At 36.4% G+C, this 26,774-nt stretch overlaps 1 protein-coding gene across 1 annotated transcript; it reads left to right on the top strand.

Moving 5' to 3' along the window:
- Positions 1-839: 839 nt before the first annotated feature.
- On the top strand, positions 840-25,709 carry LOC140152352 (uncharacterized). The gene is made up of 5 exons (XM_072174656.1): positions 840-1,116; positions 18,644-18,719; positions 19,189-19,652; positions 20,124-20,324; positions 24,932-25,709. The coding sequence occupies exons 1-5, from the start codon at positions 897-899 to the stop codon at positions 25,444-25,446; spliced, it is 1,476 nt and encodes a 491-aa protein (XP_072030757.1). The 5' UTR covers positions 840-896; the 3' UTR covers positions 25,447-25,709.
- The last annotated feature ends 1,065 nt before the right edge of the window (positions 25,710-26,774 follow it).

Below are 26,774 nucleotides of genomic sequence, written 5' to 3'. Positions count from 1 at the left end.
GTTCGTTGGCATTACTCAGTAAGTTGATGTAAGTCGTTTCGTCAACTTTCCGAGTAATGCCAACGCGTACAATTTTGAGTAACGCTGACTCGATATCATTATGTTGGTCGCACTCATTTGCACTTACTCTATTGAGTTGTTACAAGTTACAACTCAGAAAATGAAACTATGGGTTAGCATAATTTTCTAGAGGTGTGCTATAGTATACAAAATTTTGCACTGATTACAAAAATAAATATTTGAATACTGCTAATTGTGCAGAAAATGATCCAGTTCGTGAATTAAGTAACAAAGTACCAAATTGGAATAACTCAAAACAATAAGTACCAGTAACTTAATATGAACGAGTTACATCAACTTACATGTTGAGTTACAATAACTCAACTAATTTGTCCTTTGAACCCTGTTTATTTTTCTAAGTTCCCTGAACTTGAATTCAGAAGTTGGCATTACTTAAAAAGTTGACGCAACGACTTACATCAACTTTTTAAGTAATACCAACAAAGTTGATTAGTTGACGGAACTTTTTCAGCTTTTTCAGCATTTTTTAAGTTCGGATAACTAAAATGAAAACAAATGAAAAGGTAAAAAGTGTGAAACTACCGTAAAATTATGTATTCTGAAGTTTAGCCAACCATTCAGCACAACGATGTCTCAGTTAAGCTTGTCTCAGTTTGACCCTTGAACTACAGTGATTATCATTTTAACAAAGGATTACTAACCAAACACGTAAACACAAACCTGAGGTCACAAATAAGTTCAGGTCGATATACAATAACTACACAACTACATTAGCTTCCATTCACATAGGCCTATATACTATAGTGTGATACTATAGTTCCGGATAATAGACCTATATTATACGCGTCCCGGGATTCGCGTCAGCAACTTCCAACATGGACGTCCAACATATCTTACTGGTCATTTTGTCCTTAAGGTTGGGACTATTGGATTTGCAGGCCTCAGCTGTAAAACAAGAAGAGAAGGAATCGATGCCATCGGGACCAAGAATTGCCATCATTGGGTCTGGTATTGGAGGAAGTTCCTGTGCTTATTACTTGCACAAATTATTGCCAAACGCTCAGCTCTCCATATTTGAAGCGAATGATAGAATAGGTAAGTAGAGATATGCATTACAAACGGTAAAAATAGTAGACCCCCCCCCCCCCCACACACACAAAACGTATGCGAAACTCCTGCTCGTTGCGCATGAGTTTGGGTTGCCTAAAATTGTTAGGATTAGGAGAGGGTGAAGATTTTTAGCTGGAAAAGCCCAAAAGGAACCCATCTAGCAGTCCGTTGCCCGGGGTGGGGGTAGGTTTGTACTCACATAAATGGTCTGTACCCATGCGTGACCAACAAAACAGTAAAAACTTAGGGGTGTTTTTTTAGGCAAGGCAAGTTACGCGCGCGACGTGGGTCAAGAATAAGGGCATCATGCAGTTATTGTTAACTATACATGTATGCACACAACACAGGGGCACTCACAATAGGCAATTAAACCCTACTGATAGCGCTGTGTTGTGGATATAGGAGATGAACTAGTTAGTGTCATATATGAAAAAGTATAAAAGCTATGATTTTAGTACTTTCTCTATATTTCAATTACTTATTCTTTTCAAATAATCTGAATTTTCAACCCGGTACAAGCTTTAATTACGGGGGACCATATATTTGTATGAGAAAGAAATATACTCCCATGTTATTCCAATGCACATTTTGCTTCTGACCGGATTTGCATGAGGGGTGTCACGAAACCGTAATAGCTACAATTTAGTTTCTGTCAGTCAAGTATGGTTTATTCTCTACATGTCAATCTTTAAATCATTAGCATAGTCCTTATAATAACGGTGGACCGCCTTGATGAGTAAATGACAGAAAACCAGTGAAAAATACCCCAAAACTCAGTCAGTGGAGCTCCGCCCGTACATGTCAATAGCATCATTATCGATTGGATTGGTCGACCTTAGCGGACAATTCGAACGCTCATTGGATTAATATTATCACGTGGTAATAAATTTGCGTTGGAAAATCGATTACTATAATGGTTTAGTACTACATATCTCAGTTTAATATTCACTAAGCGGGTTTATGGCTGGAAAGGTCACGGTGAATTTGCCGTGGACATAACTGCACTATGGTAGCTTTCTGATACTGAACAACTTGTTTAGGGTAGGCCTGGGCTTATAGATGAGTTGACCTCAATATTTATCAACAAAGGCAAGGGACTGGTATATCGATATGCTCGAGTGAACCCCATGTAACCACTACACTGTTCAAATTAGCCTTATTGTGACGTGGCGGGAGTTTGAAAAACACGAGCCCTGAACAAAATATGATGCGCGCGCATACTGCCAGGCAAAACACAATGTAAATTGCGCATATTGTAAGGCATTGACGTCAGAAGTCAACTCATCTATACCTTTGCAAACTATTGGTAAATTATGAGTCCAAAAAGGGTACATTTGTTGCATTTTTACTAGCCAAAAACTCATTAGGGGGTAAATTCTATATCAAATTACCATATTAAGGGGCTAAATTTGCTGGTAGGGTTAAACTCGTTTAGGGGGGTGTTTCAATTTTTTGTTGTCACGCATGTGTACACTATCATACTTGAGTGGTCACTGGGTCCCTTGCCGAACCCCTCTAATATTAGTGATTAGTTACAATGCAGGTTCTTTATGCTTTAAAAAGAAATGGGGCGCCCAATGGGAGCTTTGATGTGATGTGCTGGGGGCACTCCCACTTTGGAGGTGACGCGTATGTAGGGCTGTTCAGACCCCACTTTTCACCATCGCTGTCACCCAAAGCCCCCATTACCAGCACATGCTGTGTCACCCATCCAAGACCCCATTATTTTTCCTTTGGATCTGTCACCCAGACATGATTATATTTCCATCTGAACAGCAACGAGCCTCGTCTATCACTGATTTTGTTAATTCTTTTGAAATAACAAAGCCATATGAAGCTAGTCATTTAGAACTAGAAATTCAATTTTTCGAGGCTTAGGCTCTCAAACAAAGACCCCATTAAAAAAAAAGTCATATTCTCACCCAATGCCCCCCCCCCCATAATTTACTACTCTCTCACCCAATGACCCCATATTTTGACATTTTGGTCTCACCGAACATGCCGAATGCCAAAAATCATGCTCTCACACTTGTAATGACCCTTGCTCTCACCAGATGCCCCTTACTGCACAGCCCAACACCTATCCATTTCATATTGAAGTGCCACCCCGGGTCTAAAATGTAACCGTTTGGATACAATTTTTTTCTTTAAAACAATAATGTAACATTAGCATAGTAAGCAAAGAAAAATTAAGAAATGTAAAGAATATTTATTGCAGTGAGAGAGGTGTAAAATCGTACTGCATTGGGATGAAAGCAGTTGGTTTCAAATAAAAAGGAATAAAGATCAGGTTATCATTTCGGTTACTATTGTTAGGAAATCATGTTGGTGGGTGGGGGGGGGGGGTGTTGGAGCAGAATTTTTCTATTTAGAATATAGATTTGCATATTTAATTCTTAAGGATTGTTTTCCAAGTGGACATAAAATTATGATAACTGTCGGTGGTAATACCTGACAAATATTGCATGCCTGGTTATTAATTTAACGGAAAGTCGTCGCGTATATCAGGTTTTAAGAGCATTTGAACTGCGACACACAAAAGTCACAGCGTATTCGGTGTTTTTAATAACCCAATAATAATTGTATTAATATAACAAACCTTTTCGCACGGAATTTTTAAAGGTGAATGTTTTAAATAACAAACAAATATCAATTGCAACTACCGCGCTAGATCTTCCAGGGATAAGAGACCATCCATCCTTTAAAAAAAAAAAAAAAATAAGAAACCATGTTTATCGATGGAATTCCTGGCTCCTTCAAATCAAGCCGTTCTTCAACTGGATCATACTCTGCGACCCAGACAAACAAGTATGCTCTGCGATCGTAATAGCGCCATCTCTTAAAGCGTTTTTAGAAGACATTTTTATTAATTTCGTATTTCAAAGCGTTAATTCCCACTGTATATAGAACTACTTTATTGCATTCAATGCATATTAGTAAACTGTAATAAAATCAAAACCAAGCAAGTTGTGTTTTTATTTCTAAGCTGGGCATACTTTTAAGCAAACAGTTGCGAAGTAAATCTAGCAAGACCGAAATTAGAATATTTTTGCAAAGTCAAGCCAAATAAGGGGCCTCGCCGTAGCGGATGCCCCAAAATGATGTAGGATAAGTTCTTCTAATTATAGAAGTAATTTTTTAAAACATTTCCAGAATTGTGACAATGCTACACTGTCAAATATTAGGAATTAAAACAAATCTGGGATTGGGACAATATTCTCACTGTCAAATATTAGGAATAAAAAAAATTCCAGAATTTTGACAATGTTCTTACTGTCAAATATTGGGAATTTTATTAAAATTCCCAGAATTGTGATAATATTCTCCGGGAATATTCTCAGTGTCAAATGTTTTTATTGTCAAAATTCCAAACATGTTACAATTCCTAATACAAGGTCAAATAAATAAATAAACAAACAAACAAACAAACAAATAAATCCCTTTCTTTCTTTTTTTAAATTCCGTTGCTTATAAATAAATACCTAGCACAATACAAGTACTTTGACTCACAATCGTATTTATTCAGTATACTATATATTTAATAAATTATTTATTTATTTATTTATTTAACCTTGTATTAGTAGGAATTGTAACATGATTGGAATTTTGACAATAAAAACTGTACAATTCCTGAAATTTGACGGCGCTCGAGAATGTGAAAAGGGGGGGTAGGAGCAACAAATTATTCATGACGATGCGTGAGATTTTACTCATTTTCCAGCTTTTTGCGTGAGATTTACTACCTAGGCGTGAGATTATACTACCTTGGCGTGAGACCTTGAGAAAGTGACCCAATGCGTGAGACTCACGGCCAATGCGTGAGAGTTGACAGCCCTGGGTAATGTATGACAAACGGGTACAAATTTCAAATGCGATTATCACAAAATGGACTCCGTTATAAGTCTTGCCGTCTCATTATGAATGGGTGAATGAAAGAATGAATGAATGCTTCAATGAGTGAATCAATGACCGAACGAAAATGAATGAATTATAAGTGAATGAAGCAGGACTCAAGTCTGGACGTAACCATAGATGAACTCCTGGATGGGGCAGCTTTAATTAGCATGAGGCCGCATTGATATGTAAATAGCGTATTGTTATTTAAATTTGTGCCCAGACGTATTGCGGGCGACAGTCATGTAATCCAGACGGAGAATGGCTGCATATGGTCATGTTTTTTATACTGGGACCCTAAAAAAGGTGGTGCTGTCACATTTTGCTAGATCATTTTGTCTTCTTATTCCTATATTTTTGCTAAAATTCATCATGAACAAATGGTTTTGATCTTATTTTGAAGATAAATTATTAATCTAATGAATTAATAACAAATACAATTAAATAAATGTATTAATTAATTACTACAGCTTAATTAAGTTAATTAGTCAGGGGTGGTGCCGGAAGTGGAGGAGCCGGAAGCGGAGGAGCTCCATGTAAATCCAATGGGAAGTTGGTGTGCATTAATAAAATTCATGCACTTTGGTGCCTAGTAGAAGTAAAAATGCAGTTTCATAGTTTTATCTTATTTTTTTTTCTTTCAAACTATATTTGCTTAATAGTTAATCTTAATAAACTTTAGTAATTAAGGATTTAACGAGCTTTTAATTAATGCAGTGGAATATGTGTGTCATGCAATTCAATAGAATTCAGGATATAGGATAGGTTTTCATAAATAGATGGACTTTTAAATTGTTTTATCTTTGAAATATCTATAAATATGTCTTCTCAAAGGAGATTATTACAGTCAAAGGATTAATCTGATGACATATTGATCTCTGGTTATTGTTAAATAGTTTGTTGATGTAGGCTTTAGAATTATGCATGTATATGCCTATGTACCATTGTTACAAATTACTTTATATTGATTTTTGGAACACCCTTTATGGGAATTAAATATTTAAATGTGATATTATAGCAATTCTTTAAACTATTTTGAATATATTTTCCAAATTCAAAGTGCATTTGATTACAAATGCTACAATTAATGACCCTTTTACATTAAATTAAGCAATTTAAATACAACTTTTTTAATACCTTGTATAACACAATGGGCTTAACAAATATGGTGCAAACTATATATTTAATGAAAGGGCTAATTGCATACATTCCAAATATCAAGTTCATTTTCCAATTTAATATACTATGTAGAAATATTGGAGTGGTAAAGAAATGTTATTTTTTTGGTACTTTTCATTGGAATCACCCTGTATATTTTTTGGCACACCCTGTATATCCATTCAAACTTTACAGATTTGTAATCCTGACAATATATGCTTTCTAAAAATGTATAACTTTACATAGTTTAGGTGAAAACTTTTTGAAATATAATCAGAAATACAAAAAAGGAGTTGATTTTTTACAAATTGCAAGATGTGACACAATTGGGTCCCACCTCAAAAAACATGACCATATGCCGGGCATGTCAATTTGCTGAGTGAAGGCTGATAATCACCTTTCTGTATAGGTAATAAGCTAGTATATTTCGTGTACCAGTTGGTTATAACAAAAATTAGTATCATATTAAATATACTAAATGTATAAACTTTGAAAGTTACATGAATTTGAAGAGCAGAGCTTCGAAATCTAGCTAAGTCAGGTGTTGTGAAATTCTGCTGCGTGACCCCTCTGCGTGGTAGAATTATATTCATAAAACATTGAATTTAACAGATATCATGGGCAGCCAACCACGATTTATCAGCATTTAAAATATATGTTAATTAACAAAGATAAATAATAAAGAGTACAAATGGCAATTAACTAGTAAACAAGCCTGAAATCTTAAAATGTTGCCACGTGATTTCCCGAACACATGATATGTCAACATGTGACCACTATTCAGATTTACCGTAAATATTTGGAGTATGCTTGCACATGATCACATCATGCACATACACTGTGCATTTCTTTACCTCCGTATAAAATCAATAATTCATGCTGGGAGCCAAGTAACATTGTCTGCTCAGTGCAGATTGGTATTTTATTTTACTTGAGAGCATAATAGAAATACATAAGACGAATCATGGCGCCATGATGGAAGGTCAGGTTCGGGTATCAAAGGTAATTATAACTTAAATACTACTTGTATTTCCCACCTTGCCTCTGTCACATATTTCCTTCATATTATTGACAGCAAGTCCTAATTTTGACTTTGCTATTGCAAAATGTCATTTCATATCAAATTAGTAGACTTTCTTTGAAAAAACATATCACTGGTGCCTGATAGGAATACCCGTCCGCCATTTCATTAAACTGGATCGTTTTCGCCTGGTTTGTGCCCAGATGTATTGGGGCGCGCTATACTCTCATTGAACAGGCAAAGTTCTCAAAACTAACAACGTTGTTATTTGCCAAACTCAATTAACATGATCCAAGGGTCGAACATGAATTATTCATAACGAGCTATAACGGATCGATAACTGGCCTCACTTTCTAGCTAGTAAACCAGCTGAATTTTTCATAGATTTTGCGTTGCTAATAGAACAACCGTGAATTTAGTGTCACCCCCTTGACGTAACCTAGACGAGTCATTATGATTGGGTGAATGAATGAATGAAAGAATGAATGAATGAATGAATGAAAGCTATAATGAATAAATGGTGAATGAATGAATGAACGAACGAATGAATGAATGAACAAGTGCATGAAGCAGAACTCCGTTCTAGACTAAGTCTTGCCGCTTCATTGTGGATGGGTGAATGAAAGAATGCATGAATGAGTGAATCAATGACCGAACGAAAATGAATGAATTATGAGTGAATGAAGCAGGACTCAAGTCTGGACGTAACCTAGACCAGTCATTATGATTGTATGAATGAATGAATGAATGAATGAATGAAAGCAGGACTCAAGTCTGGACGTAACCTACACGAATCATGCATTATGAATGAATGAATGAATTAATGAATGAATGAATAAATGAATGAATGAATGAATGAACAACTGCATGAAGCAGGACTCCGTTCTAGACTAAGTCTTGCCGCCTCATTATGAATGTGTGAATGAAAGAATGAATGAATGGAACAGGACTCAAGTCTGGACGTAACCTAGACGAATCATTATGAATGAATGAATGAATGAATGAATGAATGAATGAATGAACGTGAACGATCGAATGTATGAATAAAGCAGGACTCCAGTCTGGACGTAACCTAGACGAATCATGCATTATGAATGAAAGAAAGAATGAATGAACGAATGAATGAATAAATGAATGAATGAATGGAACAGGACTGACGTAACCTAGACGAATCATTATGAATGAATGAATGAATTAATGAATGAATGAATGAATGAACGAACGAATGAATGAATAAAGCAGGACTCAAGTCTGGACGTAACCTAGACGAATCATTCATTATGAATGAATGAATGAATGAATGAATGAATGAATGAATGAGTGAATGAATGAATGAACAAGTGCATGAAGCAGGACTCCGTTCTAGACTAAGTCTTGCCGCTTCATTATGAATTTGTGAATGAAAGAGTGAATGAATGCATGAAAGAATGAATGAATGCATGAAAGAATGAATGAATGCATGAAAGAATGAATGAATGCATGAAAGAATGAATGAATGCATGAAAGAGTGAATGAATGCATGAAAGAATGAATGAATGCATGAAAGAATGAATGAATGCATGAATGAGTGAACGAAAATGAATGAATTATAGTGAATGAAGCATGCAGGACTCAAGTCTGGACGTAACCTAGACGAGTCATTATGAATGAATGAATGAACGAATGAATGAATGAACAAGTGCATGAAGCAGGACTCCGTTCTAGACTAAGTCTTGCCGCCTCATTATGAATGTGTGAATGAAAGAATGAATGAATGAATGAATGAATGGAACAGGACTCAAGTCTGGACGTAACCTAGACGAGTCATTATGAATGAATGAATGAATGAAAGAATGAATGAATGAACGAATGAATGAATAAAGCAGGACTCAAGTCTGGACGTAACCTAGACGAATCATGCATTATGAATGAATGAATGAATGAATGAATGAATGAATGAATGAATGAATGAATGAATGAATGAATGAATGAATAAAGCAGGACTCAAGTCTGGACGTAACCTAGACGAATCATTATGAATGAATGAATGAATGAATGAATGCATGAATGAGTGAATCAATGACCGAACGAAAATGAATGAATTTTAAGTGAATGAAGCAGGACTCAAGTCTGGACGTAACCTAGACGAATCATGCATTATGAATGAAAGAATGAATGAATGAACGAATGAATGAATAAATGAATGAATGAATGGAACAGGACTCAAGTCTGGACGTAACCTAGACGAATCATTATGAATGAATGAATGAATTAATGAATGAATGAATGAACGAACGAATGAATGAATAAAGCAGGACTCAAGTCTGGACGTAACCTAGACGAATCATGCATTATGAATGAATGAATGAATGAATGAATGAATGAATGAACAAGTGCATGAAGCAGGACTCCGTTCTAGACTAAGTCTTGCCGCTTCATTACGAATTTGTGAATGAAAGAGTGAATGAATGCATGAATGAGTGAATCAATGACCGAACGAAAATGAATGAATTATAGTGAATGAAGCAGGACTCAAGTCTGGACGTAACCTAGACGAGTCATTATGAATGAATGAATGAACGTGTGAATGAATGAACAAGTGCATGAAGCAGGACTCCGTTCTAGACTAAGTCTTGCCGCCTCATTATGAATGTGTGAATGAAAGAATGAATGAATGAATGAATGGAACAGGACTCAAGTCTGGACGTAACCTAGACGAATCATTATGAATGAATGAACGAATGAATGAATGAACGATCGAATGAATGAATAAAGCAGGACTCCAGTCTGGACGTAACCTAGACGAATCATGCATTATGAATGAAAGAATGAATGAATGAACGAATGAATGAATAAAGCAGGACTCAAGTCTGGATGTAACCTAGACGAATCATGCATTATGAATGAATGAATGAACAAGTGCATGAAGCAGGACTCCGTTCTAGACTAAGTCTTGCCGCTTCATTATGAATGTGTGAATGAAAGAATGAATGAATGAATGAATGAACAAGTGCATGAAGCAGGACTCCGTTCTAGACTAAGTCTTGCCGCTTCATTATGAATTTGTGAATGAAAGAGTGAATGAATGCATGAAAGAATGAATGAATGCATGAAAGAGTGAATGAATGCATGAAAGAATGAATGAATGCATGAAAGAATGAATGAATGCATGAAAGAATGAATGAATGCATGAAAGAATGAATGAATGCATGAATGAATGAACGAAAATGAATGAATTATAGTGAATGAAGCATGCAGGACTCAAGTCTGGACGTAACCTAGACGAGTCATTATGAATGAATGAATGAACGAATGAATGAATGAACAAGTGCATGAAGCAGGACTCCGTTCTAGACTAAGTCTTGCCGCCTCATTATGAATGTGTGAATGAAAGAATGAATGAATGGAACAGGACTCAAGTCTGGACGTAACCTAGACGAGTCATTATGAATGAATGAATGAAAGAATGAATGAACGAATGAATGAATAAAGCAGGACTCAAGTCTGGACGTAACCTAGACGAATCATGCATTATGAATGAATGAATGAATGAATAAAGCAGGACTCAAGTCTGGACGTAACCTAGACGAATCATTATGAATGAATGCATGAATGAGTGAATCAATGACCGAACGAAAATGAATGAATTTTAAGTGAATGAAGCAGGACTCAAGTCTGGACGTAACCTAGACGAATCATGCATTATGAATGAAAGAATGAATGAATGAACGAATGAATGAATAAATGAATGAATGAATGGAACAGGACTCAAGTCTGGACGTAACCTAGACGAATCATTATGAATGAATGAATGAATGAATTAATGAATGAATGAATGAATGAACGAACGAATGAATGAATAAAGCAGGACTCAAGTCTGGACGTAACCTAGACGAATCATGCATTATGAATGAATGAATGAATAAATGAATGAATGAATGAACAAGTGCATGAAGCAGGACTCCGTTCTAGACTAAGTCTTGCCGCTTCATTATGAATGTGTGAATGAAAGAATGAATGAATGGAACAGGACTCAAGTCTGGACGTAACCTAGACGAGTCATTATGAATGAATGAATGAATGAATGCATCAATGAGTGAATCAATGACCGAACGAAAATGAATGAATTATAGTGAATGAAGCAGGACTCAAGTCTGGACGTAACCTAGACGAGTCATTATGAATGAATGAATGAACGTGTGAATGAATGAACAAGTGCATGAAGCAGGACTCCGTTCTAGACTAAGTCTTGCCGCCTCATTATGAATGTGTGAATGAAAGAATGAATGAATGAATGAATGAATGGAACAGGACTCAAGTCTGGACGTAACCTAGACGAATCATTATGAATGAATGAATGAATGAATGAATGAACGATCGAATGAATGAATAAAGCAGGACTCCAGTCTGGACGTAACCTAGACGAATCATGCATTATGAATGAATGAATGAATGAATAAAGCAGGACTCAAGTCTGGACGTAACCTAGACGAATCATTATGAATGAATGAATGAATGAATGAATGGATGAATGAAAGAATGAATGAATGCATCAATGAGTGAATCAATGACCGAACGAAAATGAATGAATTATAAGTGAATGAAGCAGGACTCAAGTCTGGACGTAACCTAGACGAGTCATTATGAATGAATGAATATGAATGAATGAACAAGTGCATGAAGCAGGACTCCGTTCTAGACTAAGTCTTGCCGCTTCGTTATGAATGGGTGAATGAAAGAATGAATGAATGCATCAATGAGTGAATCAATGACAGAACGAAAATGAATGAATTATAAGTGAATGAAGCAGGACTCAAGTCTGGACGTAACCTAGACGAGTTATTATGATTGGGTGAATGAATGAATGAATGAATGAATGAATAAATGAATGAACGAACAAGTGCATGAAGCAGGACTCCGTTCTTGCCGCTTCATTATGAATGGGTGAATGAATGAATGCATGAATGAGTGAATCAATGACCGAACGAAAATGAATGAATTATAAGTGAATGAAGCAGGACTCAAGTCTGGACGTAACCTAGACGAGTCATTATGAATGAATGAATGAATATGAATATGAATGAGCTTCAATTTCCGAAGCGATGAAGATGTTAAATTTTGATCCATTTTATTTCATCCGCTTTTTCAAAAGCGCAAAATTTCTAAATCGATTTCTTTTTATTTTCAAAGGCGTCAAATTTTTAAGCCAGTATCGGAAAATTCCTGTAAAAAGGCATATACAAAATGACACCGAATTTACTGAAAAATCGCGTGCTTTCAGCAAAAAATGACACCTAATTTATGGGGAAATCTCGTGACAAAAGCGACTGACAAAATAATATGGATCCAAATTTTTGAAAAAATCGTGTGAAGAGTGGCTGGCAAAATTGAATCTAAGCCCTATGGACGACGTATATGCATCACCTCTTCCACAAAAATATGCATCACCTTTTTTTAACTAAAAGTAAGCCTAAAAATGTAGGCCCTATAATAGGGCCTATAGACAGGGCCGGATGGATTTACCACTGGGCCAGATGGACCCGGGCCCATGGCTCCGAATCTTGAAAAGGGCCCCAAACTGAAGATATTCCCTATTTCATTGTTAATAATTATTGAAATACTTGAATATAAATAATATATTTGACAAAAAATATGGTGTATTTAATTGTAATTCCCATCTGCATAGTAGGCATATGTTTGAAAGTTTGGTACTATTTCTGCATGTCACTTATCAGTTTCTGTGAATGCCAACAGCCGAAAGGTTCGCGTTGTGCGCTTCCCATCTCGCCCTACCATGCCTACGGACCTCAACATCACTTTATTATGGTGAGTTACGGGCCTCCAAATTTTGACCTGGCCCACCCAGCAAACACAAAAACGTTTTAAAACGTTTTGAATTAGTTATATATTGGATTTTGGTTTACGTACAAATGTTTTAATACCATTAAAATGTCGGGTTATATAAAGGTCATGAAAACGTTTTAAAAACGTTTTGTATGAAAACACACTACATTAATATTTTTTTAATGTTTTCAAAATGTTATTGTAAACTATTTTTGCAAACCTTGTTTGCCAAATATTTTGTCAACACTTGAATAACATTATGTTAAAATATTTGCACCCAGCAAACACAGAAATGTTCTTAAAATGTTTTTTTTTCAAAACGTTTTAATAACATTTAAATGTCGGATTATATAAAGGTCATGGAAACGTTTTTAAAACGTTATTGCATACATTTTCGGCAAACATTTTTCGCAAAATATTTTTTCAACCCCCAAATAACATTCGGTTTGTATCAAGTTTTCAAAATGATTTTGGAATGTTATTAAAACGTTTTTATACCCTTTATATAACCCGACATTTAAACGTTCTCTGTAAAACATTTTGTGCTTGCTGGGTGTGCATGGGCAGTATATTATCAAAAAAATGTTTTTGAATGTTATGAAAATGTTTTATACCTTTAATATACTCTTTATATAACCCGACATTTAAACGTTTTCTGACAACCTTTTACAACCTTTTGCGAATGATGTCGAAAACGTTTTGTGTTTGCTGGGCAGTGCCCCCAGGAAAATCCGACCCTGGGCCAAGGTCTTATTACGCTGGCACCTTACCGAATAAATCTATGATCTACAAGTTTGTCTTTCATTTTGATTTCATGATTAATGTAAAATGTTACAGTGATTTATTAATATATAAAAACATGAAAAAGAAACTCACTAAAGCTGAATTTATACTCGATCGCTTTTGCAGAAAAGCGATTTTCACGCATGCTCAATGTTTACTTACATTTCCAGAGCGTCAAGCCGATCAATCGATTCAAATCGCGGAGGCAAAAACGACGTCGCTTTTGCAAGTTGAAGAAATCTCAACTTCCCAGCGATATCGCTTGACACGTGAATGCGTCAACCAATCATATACAACCAACTGGATCTATTATTTTGCTAATTAATTTACCTTTCTCGATTTTTAACTTTTGGTGATAAATTAATTCAAAGCAATAATTATTGACAGCAACTCATGTTTTAAAAATGTATTTTGTGGCATTTAGAATATTTTAATTGTCGTCTGCAATCGCTATCGCCGTGATAAGTATAAATGCAAAAGCGACGGACGATGCATCGCAAAATTCGGCGATTGCAAATCGCTTTTTCAAAAGCGATTAATCGCATCGCTCGGCGATCGAGTATAAATTCAGCTTAACAGATGTTTTCCCATCTTGTGCCAATTAACTACGCATGCCTAACAAAAATCGATGCAAAACTCAAATTGTTTTTAGTCTGCATCTACGGATACAACACACAGGTATACATACGTGGAGCTTTACTTACATCACTATCAGCCGCTCTTGCAGAATCATGCGATAGACGTTAAGTTTCAGTCAAATTCGATTCGAAAAAGGTCCCTTAAAATTCAACTTGGAAGCGACACTTCAATATTTAAAAATTTGAAGCACGGCTGGAAGAAAATAACTGAAACAATACTTAGGCCTACTGAATAATTCCCAGGGCTATGCAAATTTTAATCAATCAATTGATTAGAAAAATATCAACAGTTAACAGTTTGTATGACGTGTTTATTTATGCAGGCAGAGAAGATGAGCAAGTCAGCCAGGTCAGTACGGTACATTTTCTGAGTACATTTCATTCACCGTAGCGTAGGCCCCTCGGTCCCGGGAGCTTTCGGGTACGTTCTATCCTCAAATGCATTTATGGGCCTAAACCTCTATAATTTAAAAAACAATAAAACGGAAATACTTACGTTTTGTGCCACATCTTCATGCATCGTCCAGGTCATGTTTTCCTGTGATATGTTCTCGATAAAGCAACGTTCCACAACGTTTTTGGAATACAAATTACGGAAGACACTTTTTAACAAGCAGCCGATTCGGATAACAAAATTATTCGAGAAATGTTTGCGTAGCATTTGCGACCGCATTACTTCGTGTCGTCTGCTGCTGCACCCAATGTTTCAAACGTGAACAGAAAAAGGTTACAAGAAGCCGACGACACTTAAAGTAAAAGAATCTTCTTACAATTTGCTGCAATATTTTACCTGTTGTTATAGATAGGTAAGAATGACTTTTAATTCAATCCGACTCATATCCAACATTCCAATGGCACTTGTTTCCGTGCGTAATAACACGAAAATAAAGTTTCACTTTGGTGCACCGCCCAAGACGCCGACGGAGAATGGACAGGAGAATGGAATGCGGTAGAGCAGGGGCTAGTCTCCTACACAGCCAGTTTGCGTCGGTCTGACACTCGTCGATCCTCCTGTTCGTGATAGCCACATACAGTCTGGCCGCGAGACTAAGCAGAGGCATGCACCTGTTGTTTAATTCATAATTAATTAGCGCCATGTATGGTTAGGGTTAAGGTTTAAGATTTGGTACATAGCACTGCGGGTTTTATGAATGTTTTTTTAATGATAAGATTATTACCAACTATTAACGTTTAATAAAATAAAATAAAATGATATTCAGCTGTACGGATGACAGTATCGACTTGACATTAGTAAACTATTATTTTTTTAAAGCAAAAACAAAACAAAAAACGTTTATTAATTAATTAATTAATTAATTAATATTAATTAACTATTTTGGCCCAAATTGAAGCTGAATTTTGCTATATAGTAGGCCAGTATGCGCGGAGCGCGCAAAATTTTGAATCATCATCGTCGTCGTCGTCGTCGTAATCATCATCATCATCATCATCATCATATCATCCTTGTCATAATTCCCATCATCATCATCATCATCATCATCATCAATATCTTCATCACCATCATCAATATCGTCGTCACCATCATCATCATCATCATCATCATCATCATCATCATCATCGTCATCATCATCATCATCATCATCATCATCATCATCATCATCATCTTGCCGCGTTGCTCTTTTGTCGTGACACTATACAATGCTATAGATGAAAATACAGCCAAATTAAAAATCGCCACTAGTTCCATCCCCATTTAAGCAGAGTCTGATGAGTTTATGGCAAAATAATTTATATAATAATTTTCTATACACTTTTCTTCGAAGGTTGGTACCAAATTTGATATCAAAAGTTTAATCATCGTGAGCATAGGAAATTATGAAACGTCGCTGACCTGCGCGAAGCGCGACAAAAATTCACATTTTAATGCTAAAATGAGCTAAAAAAATAGGGTTACTCTCTACCTTTGCAGGGCATATATTTCTTTTTGACATGGGGGAAGGGGTTGGGTAAAATGTCTTGAAGTATAGTGAATCTCGCATCTTTTGGTTACTCCTTCATGTAATTATACACGAAATTAGGGTTAGGGTTAGTTTAGGGTTAGGATTAGGGTTAGGATTAGGGTTAGGGTTAGGATTAGCTTACACGAAATAATTACATGAAGGATCGACCCATCTTTTGGCGACATAATAAGCTTATGGTATGGTACACATGCGGGCGAAAAAATTTTGCCATATTGAAGCCAAAATGGTCAAACAGGCCTATTAAGTAAAAGTGGAACAAATACGTGAGAAGAGCACAAAACTTGGTACTTTTCACGATAAACTTTCACTCAAAAAACCTGAAACTGGTGAGAAAACCTGAAAAAAAGGCGTGAATGTGGGCCAAAAAGCCTGGGCTGAAAATAAATAAAAACGCGGAAATTTGGACTCACAAAAAACCTGAAAAGTGGCATCTCTGGATAAAATAGCCAAGATGAGGTTCATTTGGTCAGGAAGCCCACATACAGGCATACAATATTGTGAGATTTCAGGAAGCCCACATACAGGCATACAATATTGTGAGATTTCAGGAAGCCCACATACAGGCATACAATATTGTGAGATTTCAGGAAGCCCAGGCCACATACAGGCATACAATATTGTGAGATTTCAGGAAGCCCACATACAGGCATACAATATTTTGAGATTTCAGGAAGCCCACATACAGGCATACAATATTGTGAGATTTCAGGAAGCCCACATACAGGCATACAATATTGTGAGATTTCAGGAAGCCCACATACAGGCATACAATATTGTGAGATTTCAGGAAGCCCACATACAGGCATACAATATTGTGAGATTTCAGGAAGCCCACATACAGGCATACAATATTGTGAGATTTTAGGAAGCCCACATACAGGCATACAATATTGTGAGATTTCAGGAAGCCCACATACAGGCATACAATATTTTGAGATTTTACCTGAAAGTGACCATACTGTAGGTGCTATCAAAGCATCCCTATTGAGTTTGTCGAATTGCATAGAAATAATTTAAGCACGGATTTTTAATTCTCACTGCACGGAATTTTAATCTCACTGCACAAACGTGCCAGGAGGCACGTTAAAATAGCCCCTGCCACACCCCATCCCTGCATCCCTCACATACATTTTTGAATTATAAAGAAAAAAATATTATGATTCTAGCAAAATCGTTCACTCTGGTAATCTGGTTTTATTTGGACAGGTTAATAAACAGCTGACCCCTACGGAAGCTCTGAAGGGACATAACGAGTTGACGACTTGACGAGAACTCGTCATGTCCCTTCAGAGCTTCCGTAGACCCCAAACATTATTATTTTACGGTACATAGTGCAGCGGTAGCTAGGCAAGAAGACTGGAAGATCAAATAATTTAAAAAGAATCTTTGTTTTTCTTCATGTATAATGCAATCCACTTTTCGTAATTTATTTATTATTATTATTATTATTATTATTATTATAACACATTTATAAAGCGCATAAACGTAAAAAACATCTCAATGCGCTAACAAGCAAAATGACAAAAGCAACAAACAAAGAGTACTCATTACATTGCAAAATAAATAATGTGGGAAAAACATGACATAAGTTAAACAAGGAAAGCAATTCTGTACAGGTGGGTTTTTAGCTGCGATTTAAATTGAGCAAGATTGGGTGATTTGCGGATCTGTTCCGGGAGGGCGTTCCACAGTATTGGGGCGGCAACAGCAAAAGCCCGTTCACCATAGGTCTTTGTTCGGGAACGGACAATTTGCAGATGGTCATTGGGACGCACATTACCTGACCTAAGGCCACGAGGTGGAATATAAAGGGTGATCAATTCAGACAAGTATGGAGGAGCAATACCGTGGAACGCCTTGTATGTGAGGAGGAGGATTTTGAATTGGATTCTTTCCTCAATTGGGAGCCAGTGAAGTTGGTCGCGAAGAATTTGAGTTATGTGATCCCGCTTTTTTGTAAGAGAAATTAGACGAGCGGCCATGTTTTGGATTCTTTGGAGTTTGTTTATATCTTTCTGTGGGAGACCGTGGAGGAGTGAATTGCAATGATCAAGCCTGCTGATGACAAAAGCCTGGATGAGTTTGTGAGTGGAGTCCGGGTCAAGGTATTTGCGCAGCTTCCCAATCTTCCCAATAATTTGTCTCATAACATTGCGATCTTCAATATTACTAATTATTAATCAATTTATTACTTTGTATTTTATCCTGATAAGGTGGTCGCATTATGAGTGTTAACATTGAAGGTGTAATTGTGGAGGTAGGAGCTGCAGCTTGGGCATCAGCAAACCAGTAAGTGCAAGTATAATATAAGGGCCGTATACCGGTACAGTTTTTTTTTGAGTAAATCAATTTCAATTTTTTGATTGGAAAAATAAATATGTTTCATGAGAAGAAAGAACAATACAATGAAAGAAAAAAACTCTACTCCTTTAAAAGTTGTAACTTTACGAACGAAGAACGAAAGAAAACAATTATATAATAACAAAAATGTTACGTTATCGTTTTGTAAAAATTCGTTAATATACATAAAATTATGTGCCTATTATTAAACGAGTTGTTTAGACAAGAACGAATTTTTAGGGTAGTTTAAAACTTTTTCATTTTTTTTGCTCTTAATTTACCAATATCTGTAACACAAATATTTGTAAATTTAAGGAAATAATGAAAAGGTTTAACAAACTACCCTAAAATGCGTTCTTGTCCGAGCAACTCGTTAATAGGCACATATGCTTATTAACGAATTTTTACGGTATTGCAGGTACATAATGGAATTGGCGAAAGAGATGAATCTTTCTATATTTGATGCCAAACCAAAACTACCAAGAACAGACAGGTTGGATCTCCTTCTAAACCAACAGTCAGCACTGAGCATAGGAGTATGGGACGGCTACGCGTTACACGATATCGAAAAACTGGTTATTGACAACTTAAAATCAACTGCAATAACGGTTGCAGAGATAGCTGAATTTCTCTTAAAATTGAAACTGAACTATTTTCAACGGGAGGATGAAGGTCCGTTCAGAAACATCACGGAATATCTGGCCTATGGAAAGCTTACCGAGTATACGTCCAAGTCAACTCTGCAATATCTCTCTGAACATAATGTTGAGTTGGAACTTCTGAAGTATTTTATTGAACCTCTTATGATTCACATCTATGATCAAGAATTGGATATGCATTCTTTTGCTGCATTTGCAAGTCTTACAAGTTTACTAACTTCAGGTAAAATTCAATTTCTTTTACTAATTGCTGATAAAACATGTGCACGTCATCATGATATTACCATCAATTATTTTTAGCAGTTTATTTTCGCTGTTATCATGGTTATTATCCAACTCAATAAAACAATCCATTATGTGAGTTGAATTCTGATGTTTCTCAAACATATCAAACAAATCTGATCCACTTTGAAATACCTGGTGCTCTAGGTCGGTAAACATGAGTAAGATTTAATCTTTCCCTAACATGAGTAAGATTTAATCTTCCCCTAAAAGGAATTCTCTAGGGAAAGATTAAATCTTACTCAAATCTGATCAAGATTAAATCTTACTCAAATCCGATCCAGATTAAATCTTACTCAAATCTGATCCATTCTGGGAAAAAATTATGACGCTGACGGCTGTAACATTTTTTTTAAAATTCAGCGAATGAAATGTTTTGTCCTAACGTTTCATCTTCCTTGTACTTTTTCAGCGCACTCTGTAACTAGCGGTAATTCAAAACTACCAAAGGCACTCGTGAATGCATCCAAAGCAGAAGTTCATCTCAACTCCAAAGTACACACAATTACTAACGACAATACAGAGTATACCATCGCATTTACACATGATGGCAAGAATGAGAGTATCACTACAGTTGATGCCGTGGTGATTGCTGCACCCTTAGAGTGGACTGGTGAGTTTTATTCATCTATTTATATTTACCAATCCTCTGCAACAACATATTAAAATATTACTACAACAAAAGAAACTCAAATATTGCGCACCCAGGGGAAAATCAACATTAGTCTCTGATGTTGCACAATATTGGGCACCCAGGGAAAGGAAAATCAACATTAGTCTCTGATGTTGCACAATATTGGGCACCCAGAGAAAGGAAAATAACACTTGTCTCGATGTTGTATAATATATTGAGCACCCAGGGAAAGGAAAATCAACACTAGTCTCTAATGTTGCACAATATTGAGCACCCAGGGAAAGGGAAATCAACATTAGTCTCTAATGTTGCACAATATTGGGCACCCAGGGAAAGGAAAATCAACACTAGTCTCTGATGTTGTATACTATATTGAGCACCCAGGGAAAGGAAAATCAACACTAGTCTCTAATGTTGTACAATATTGAGCACCCAGGGAAAGGAAAATCAACACTAGTCTCTGATGTTGTACAATATTGAGCACCCAGGGAAAGGAAAATCAACACTAGTCTCTGATGTTGCACAATATTGGGCACCCAGGGAAAGGAAAATCAACATTAGTCTCTGATGTTGTACAATATTGGGCACCCAGGGAAAGGAAAATCAACACTAGTCTCTGGTGTTGTACAATATTGGGCATCCAGGGAAAGGAAAATCAACATTAGTCTCTGATGTTGTACAATATTGAGCACCCAGGGAAAGGAAAATCAACATTAGTCTCTGATGTTGTACAATATTGGGCATCCAGGGAAAGGAAAATCAACATTAGTCTCTGATGTTGTACAATATTGGGCACCCAGGGAAAGGAAAATCAACACTAGTCTCTGATGTTGTACAATATCGGGCATCCAGGGAAAGGAAAATCAACATTAGTGTCTGATGTTGTACAATATTGGGCACCCAGGGAAAGGAAAATCAACATTAGTGTCTGATGTTGTACAATAGTGGGCACCCAGGGAAAGGAAAATCAACATTAGTCTCTGATGTTGTACAATATTGGGCACCCAGGGAAAGGAAAATCAACACTAGTCTCTGGTGTTGTATAATATATTGAGCACCCAGGGAAAGGAAAATCAACATTAGTCTCTAATATTGCACAATATTGGGCACCCAGGGAAAGGAAAATCAATACTAGTCTCTGATGTTGTACAATATTGGGCACACAGGGAAAGGAAAATCAACATAAGTCTCTGATGTTGTACAATATTGGGCACCCAGGGAAAGGAAAATCAACATTAGTCTCTAATGTTGCACAATATTGGGCACCCAGGGAAAGGAAAATCAACACTAGTCTCTGATGTTGCACAATATTGGGCACCCAGAGAAAGGAAAATCAACATTAGTCTCTGATGTTGCACAATATTGGGCATCCAGGGAAAGGAAAATCAACATTAGTTTCTAATGTTGCACAATAGTGTGCACCCAGGGAAAGGAAAATCAACGCCAGTCTCTGATGTTGTACAATATTGGGCACCCAGGGAAAGGAAAATCAACACTAGTCTCTGTTGTTGTACAATATTGGGCATCCAGGGAAAGGAAAATCAACGCCAGTCTCTGTTGTTGTACAATATTGGGCATCCAGGGAAAGGAAAATCAACACTAGTCTCTGTTGTTGTACAATATTGGGCACCCAGAGAAAGGAAAATCAACATTAGTCTCTGATGTTGTACAATTTTGTGCACCCAAGGAAAGGAAAATCAACATTAATCTCTGATGTTGGACAATATTGAGCACCCAGGGAAAGGAAAATCAACGCTAGTCTCTGATGTTGCACAATATTGTGCACCCAAGGAAAGGAAAATCAACATTAATCTCTAATGTTGCACATTATGAGCACCCAGGGAAGGGAAAATCAACATTAGTCTCTAATGTTGTACACTATTGGGCATTCAGGGAAAGGAAAGTCAACACTAGTCTCTGTTGTTGTACAATATTGGGCATCCAGGGAAAGGGAAATCAACGCCAGTCTCTGATGTTGTACAATTTTGTGCACCCAAGGAAAGGAAAATCAACACTAGTCTCTAATGTTGTACAATATTGGGCACCCAGGGAAAGGAAAATCAACACTAGTCTCTAATGTTGTACAATATTGAGCACCCAGGTTAAGGAAAATCAACACCAGTCTCTAATGTTGTACAATATTGGGCACCCTAGGAAAGGAAAATCAACACTAGTCTCTGATGTTGCACAATATTGGGCACCCAGCGAAAGGAAAATCAACATTAGTGTCTGCTGTTCAATGGGCATCCAGGAAAAAGAAAATCAACGCTAGTGTCTGGTGTTGTACAATATTGAACACCCAGGGAAAAGAAAATCAACGCTAGTGTCTGGTGTTGTACAATATTGAACACCCAGAGAAAAAAAAATCAATGCTAGTGTCTGGTGTTGTACAATATTGAGCACCCAGGGAAAGGAAAATCAACACTAGTCTCTGGTGTTGTACAATATTGAGCACCCAGCGAAAGGAAAATCAACACTAATCTCTGGTGTTGTACAATATTGAGCACCCAGGGAATGGGAAATCAGCACTAGTCTCTGATGTTGTATAATATTGGGCACCCAGGGAAAGGAAAATCAACACTAGTCTCTGTTGTTGTACAATATCGGGCATCCAGGGAAAGGAAAATCAACGCTAGTCTCTGGCGTTGTACAATATCGGGCATCCAGGGAAAGGAAAATCAACATTAGTCTCTGATGTTGTACAATATTGGGCACCCAGGGAAAGGAAATCAACATTAGTATCTGATGTTGTACAATATTGGGCACCCAGGGAAAGGAAAATCAACACTAGTCTCTGATGTTGTACAATATTGTGCACCCAGGGAAAGGAAAATCAACATTAGTCTCTGATGTTGCACAATATTGTGCACCCAGGGAAAGGAAAATCAACACTATACTCTGATCAGCTGCTAATAGTAGGCATGTCCACTAAAAATTGAAGTACTTTTAAATTGATTCAGACCTAACTTATTGGATGGGAATTGATGAAAGAAACATTTTGGCGTTTAAATAATCTTAATCGGACGTTTCATTCCAGAGATATGGCCTTTCGAGTGTCACGGTTTTATATAGGGCTGCTAGAACATGTTAAAAAGTTAAAGTCCAAAAGGAATACTAACAGAAAGTGCAACTTTAAGGTACTTTTTCTTAATGTATTTATTAACTATCTTATCTGGAACATTATATTTGCTTATAACAACATGAAAATAAGATCATCCTGAAAATTTAATCGATTTTGTTGACATACAACAAAAACTATAAGACCTCAAAACCCATGGTTTGTTTGTTGAAACCTCAAGCATGATCATAGATGGCCGCCATGGAAAATATCTCCATAGAGGAGATGAACAATAAGTGCATTATTTCAAATGAAAAGCGGTAGTCTTAAACATTGTTCAATCTTTTAAGGTCAGCACATTTTATCTTCAAAAATTATTATATTTCATCATGGCATAAGTTTGGTAACATTAATCACTACCAATTTTGAGAAATTTGCTCCAACTCAAAGGTTATCTTTACTACATTGAGCAATACACTGTGTGCATGGAAGCCATGATGGTCCCCGGTTTTTATACTCCCTATGAAATGGACATGGTAGTGAGAAGTGCACGGGAAGTGCATGATTTGAGATGGGCAGCATGTAGGCTTAAACATTCTTAAATTTCTTAACATCCTACACATTTTGTCTTCATAAATAGTTAAATTTTATGAGTATGTAAGTTTGCTTGTCTGATTCACTCCAAATTCGGAGATAATTGCGTTTGAACACCTGATGCACGGAATGGTGTCACTTCAACCTGTTGTAGTTCTCATCTCATTAAATTTTTCATTAAAAAAGTTGATCTCTTCATGCAGGAAGGTCCTCTCTATTTACTGACCAAACAGGAAAAAGTTTGGTGAATGTTTTCTGGTGGAATCAGGAATTTCTTGAAACACCCTGATATAGGCCTACATTTGGATCAAAACAAGTATGTACGCCATTTAACATGCCTGGGATTTCTTGTATCGATCAGTTTCTCCATAGACAATACGTGTGTGAGTGCACACACAGTAAATGAAAAATCGTTCTAGTGGAAACTGTATTGAGAGTGGGCATCCCTACTAATAGTCAGGCCTCAAAACATACTGAATTGATATGGAATGGCAAAGTAAGTTTACACGGGCGTAAGTTAGGACTTTGTTGACTCCAGCAGTAACAAAAACCGAATAATTCTCCCCTATTACAAGCTGATCATAGTATAGTCTCTGATGTAGTACAACATTGAACACCCAGGTAAAGGAAAAGGAGACAAAAAGCAATAATATAATATTATATATTCATTTATTGGAACACTTTATAAACTCCAACATCATAAACTCAAATCATTACACATAATTATAATCACTCTCTCCCCCAGGGTGCACACACAGACACACCCCGTTCTTGTTAATAATTTTGTGTGTCCTGGTACGATATAATTCATATCACCCATTTTGTCTTTCAAATATAATATTCAAAAGTATCAACATACTCTCACCCCCCCCCCACACACACACACATTTAGTTCTCCTTAATTGGCATGAATACTTTTTTTAATTTATTTCAGGTATAACTTTCAAGAATATCCAACCTGACCCATCCTCCAGCCAACCACATAGAGATTGGGTATTCTGGTATGTCCACTTTGTAGTAGCCAAATCTATAAACAACACCTATTTCCATCAGCCAGACCAGTGGTCAGCACCAGACAATATATTCACCACAGCAAATGTATCTCTGCCGTGGGCATCCATACAGTTATACCAACCCCTCCCAAATAGTAACATTTACAAGTTATTTTGCACTCAAAATCTTACTACACATATGGATGAGTACTTTATAGGTGTTCGAAGTGTATACACCCATCACTGGGTATATACGTTTCCTCGTTTGATACCTATTACAGATCCTGAGGATTTTCAAGATATTCAGCTGCATGACGGCTTGTTTAATATTAACACTATAGAGAGTATTGCATCGGCAATGGAAGTACCTGTTATTAACGCACGTAATGTGGCTCAATTGATTGCAGATGCTGTGAATAGAGACTATGGTTATGATACATACCAGAATGACTGCTAATTACAGTGAATACTAAACACAACACATAAAGAAAGTCCGCACTAATGTAACCAGTCCTACACCAAAACCCGATCTTGTTATGACAATTTGATTGATAAGGTCGTGTGCAGAATCTTGTTAGCTCCAAATCACAAATCACTCTAAATTGTCATAACAAGATATGGTTTTGGTATAGAATGGCCCCATTATGGGCAAGCAAGCTTGACCACACTTAGAAATTTCGACCATGTGCATCGTTTTAATTTGCAACTTTTGAAAATACTTACTGGTATCAATCTTCGTAAATTTAGAGTTTTTGATATCAAATTTGATATCAAATTAGAGCTAATAAGATTCTGCACATGACCCTATCAATCAAATTGTCACAACAAGATCAGGTTTTGGTGTAGGATGGGTTACCTAACTGCAGACTTTCTTTATTTGAGATGTTTATTTTGTTTCATATATACACATAAAGTACTGATAAAATGTTTTTATATACTTTGGCAAATATTGACATGCAGATATTCTAAAAATGTTCAAATTGCGGGCTTAGAGCCAGAACTGTTATGTCCAAGGCACGGTGACTTAAAGGGTAATTAGATTTGGTCCACCATTTCTGTATGAACTAGAATACATGAATCACTGTGCCACAGGTGTTTATGTCCTATGTTTAAAAGTATATCACAGAGAAATAAGGAATTGGTTTTTGCTAGGATTTTTGATTTTTCAGAAATATTCAAACGTTTAGAACTAAAAACATCACTTTTGAACAAAGTCAGTTACAGCTTTAAGCCCTTGATATTACATGTTATATACCTATGTTTTATATAGCAGTTAGTTTAAGCTACAATTCTTTCTGTTTTATTATAATATGATCCAATTCATTCAGTCAATTAGGATCCAACTTTTATATTTCTACAAATTATTTCTGCAGTCGCAACACATAGTGGCGTATGTGAAGGACAAAATTCTGAGAAAACATGTTTGAAGAATATCCTACAAATAATGGAGTTGATACTCCTCCACTGTTATATTTCATTGGCCTGATTGCATTTGAAATTGAAGTTTAAGGTTAAAAATTTTAAACTGTATCTTTAATACCGAGGTAGTTAAAAAGGAATAACTATTAGAATATAGCTAGCTCTAAACCTTTACGCCACTATGTGAAATAGAAAATTTGGAAAAATTGTTCTTTGCCACTATGTGTTGCGACCAGCGATTTATATGTGGTACATCAGCAAAATAATGTGAAAGAATTATTATAACAGCCACAGTAAATGAATACTATTATAATTGAAGACCAAATTAAAAAGAACTTAGTTTGCGTCTGATGTCAGGACAAAGGC

Source organism: Amphiura filiformis, chromosome 5, assembly GCF_039555335.1.
Source record: "Amphiura filiformis chromosome 5, Afil_fr2py, whole genome shotgun sequence".
Classification (NCBI taxonomy): Eukaryota; Metazoa; Echinodermata; class Ophiuroidea; order Amphilepidida; family Amphiuridae; genus Amphiura; species Amphiura filiformis.
This window is presented reverse-complemented; position numbering and strand designations above follow the sequence as displayed.

Excerpts from the sequence above, each read along its gene's own strand:
- LOC140152352 (XM_072174656.1), top strand. The coding sequence starts at position 897 with ATGGACGTCCAACATATCTTACTGGTCATTTTGTCCTTAAGGTTGGGA. Across the intron at positions 1,117-18,643 it reads TGAAGCGAATGATAGAATAG|GTGGTCGCATTATGAGTGTT; the intron begins GTAAGTAGAGAT and ends TATCCTGATAAG. Across the intron at positions 20,325-24,931 it reads TGCACCCTTAGAGTGGACTG|GTATAACTTTCAAGAATATC; the intron begins GTGAGTTTTATT and ends AATTTATTTCAG.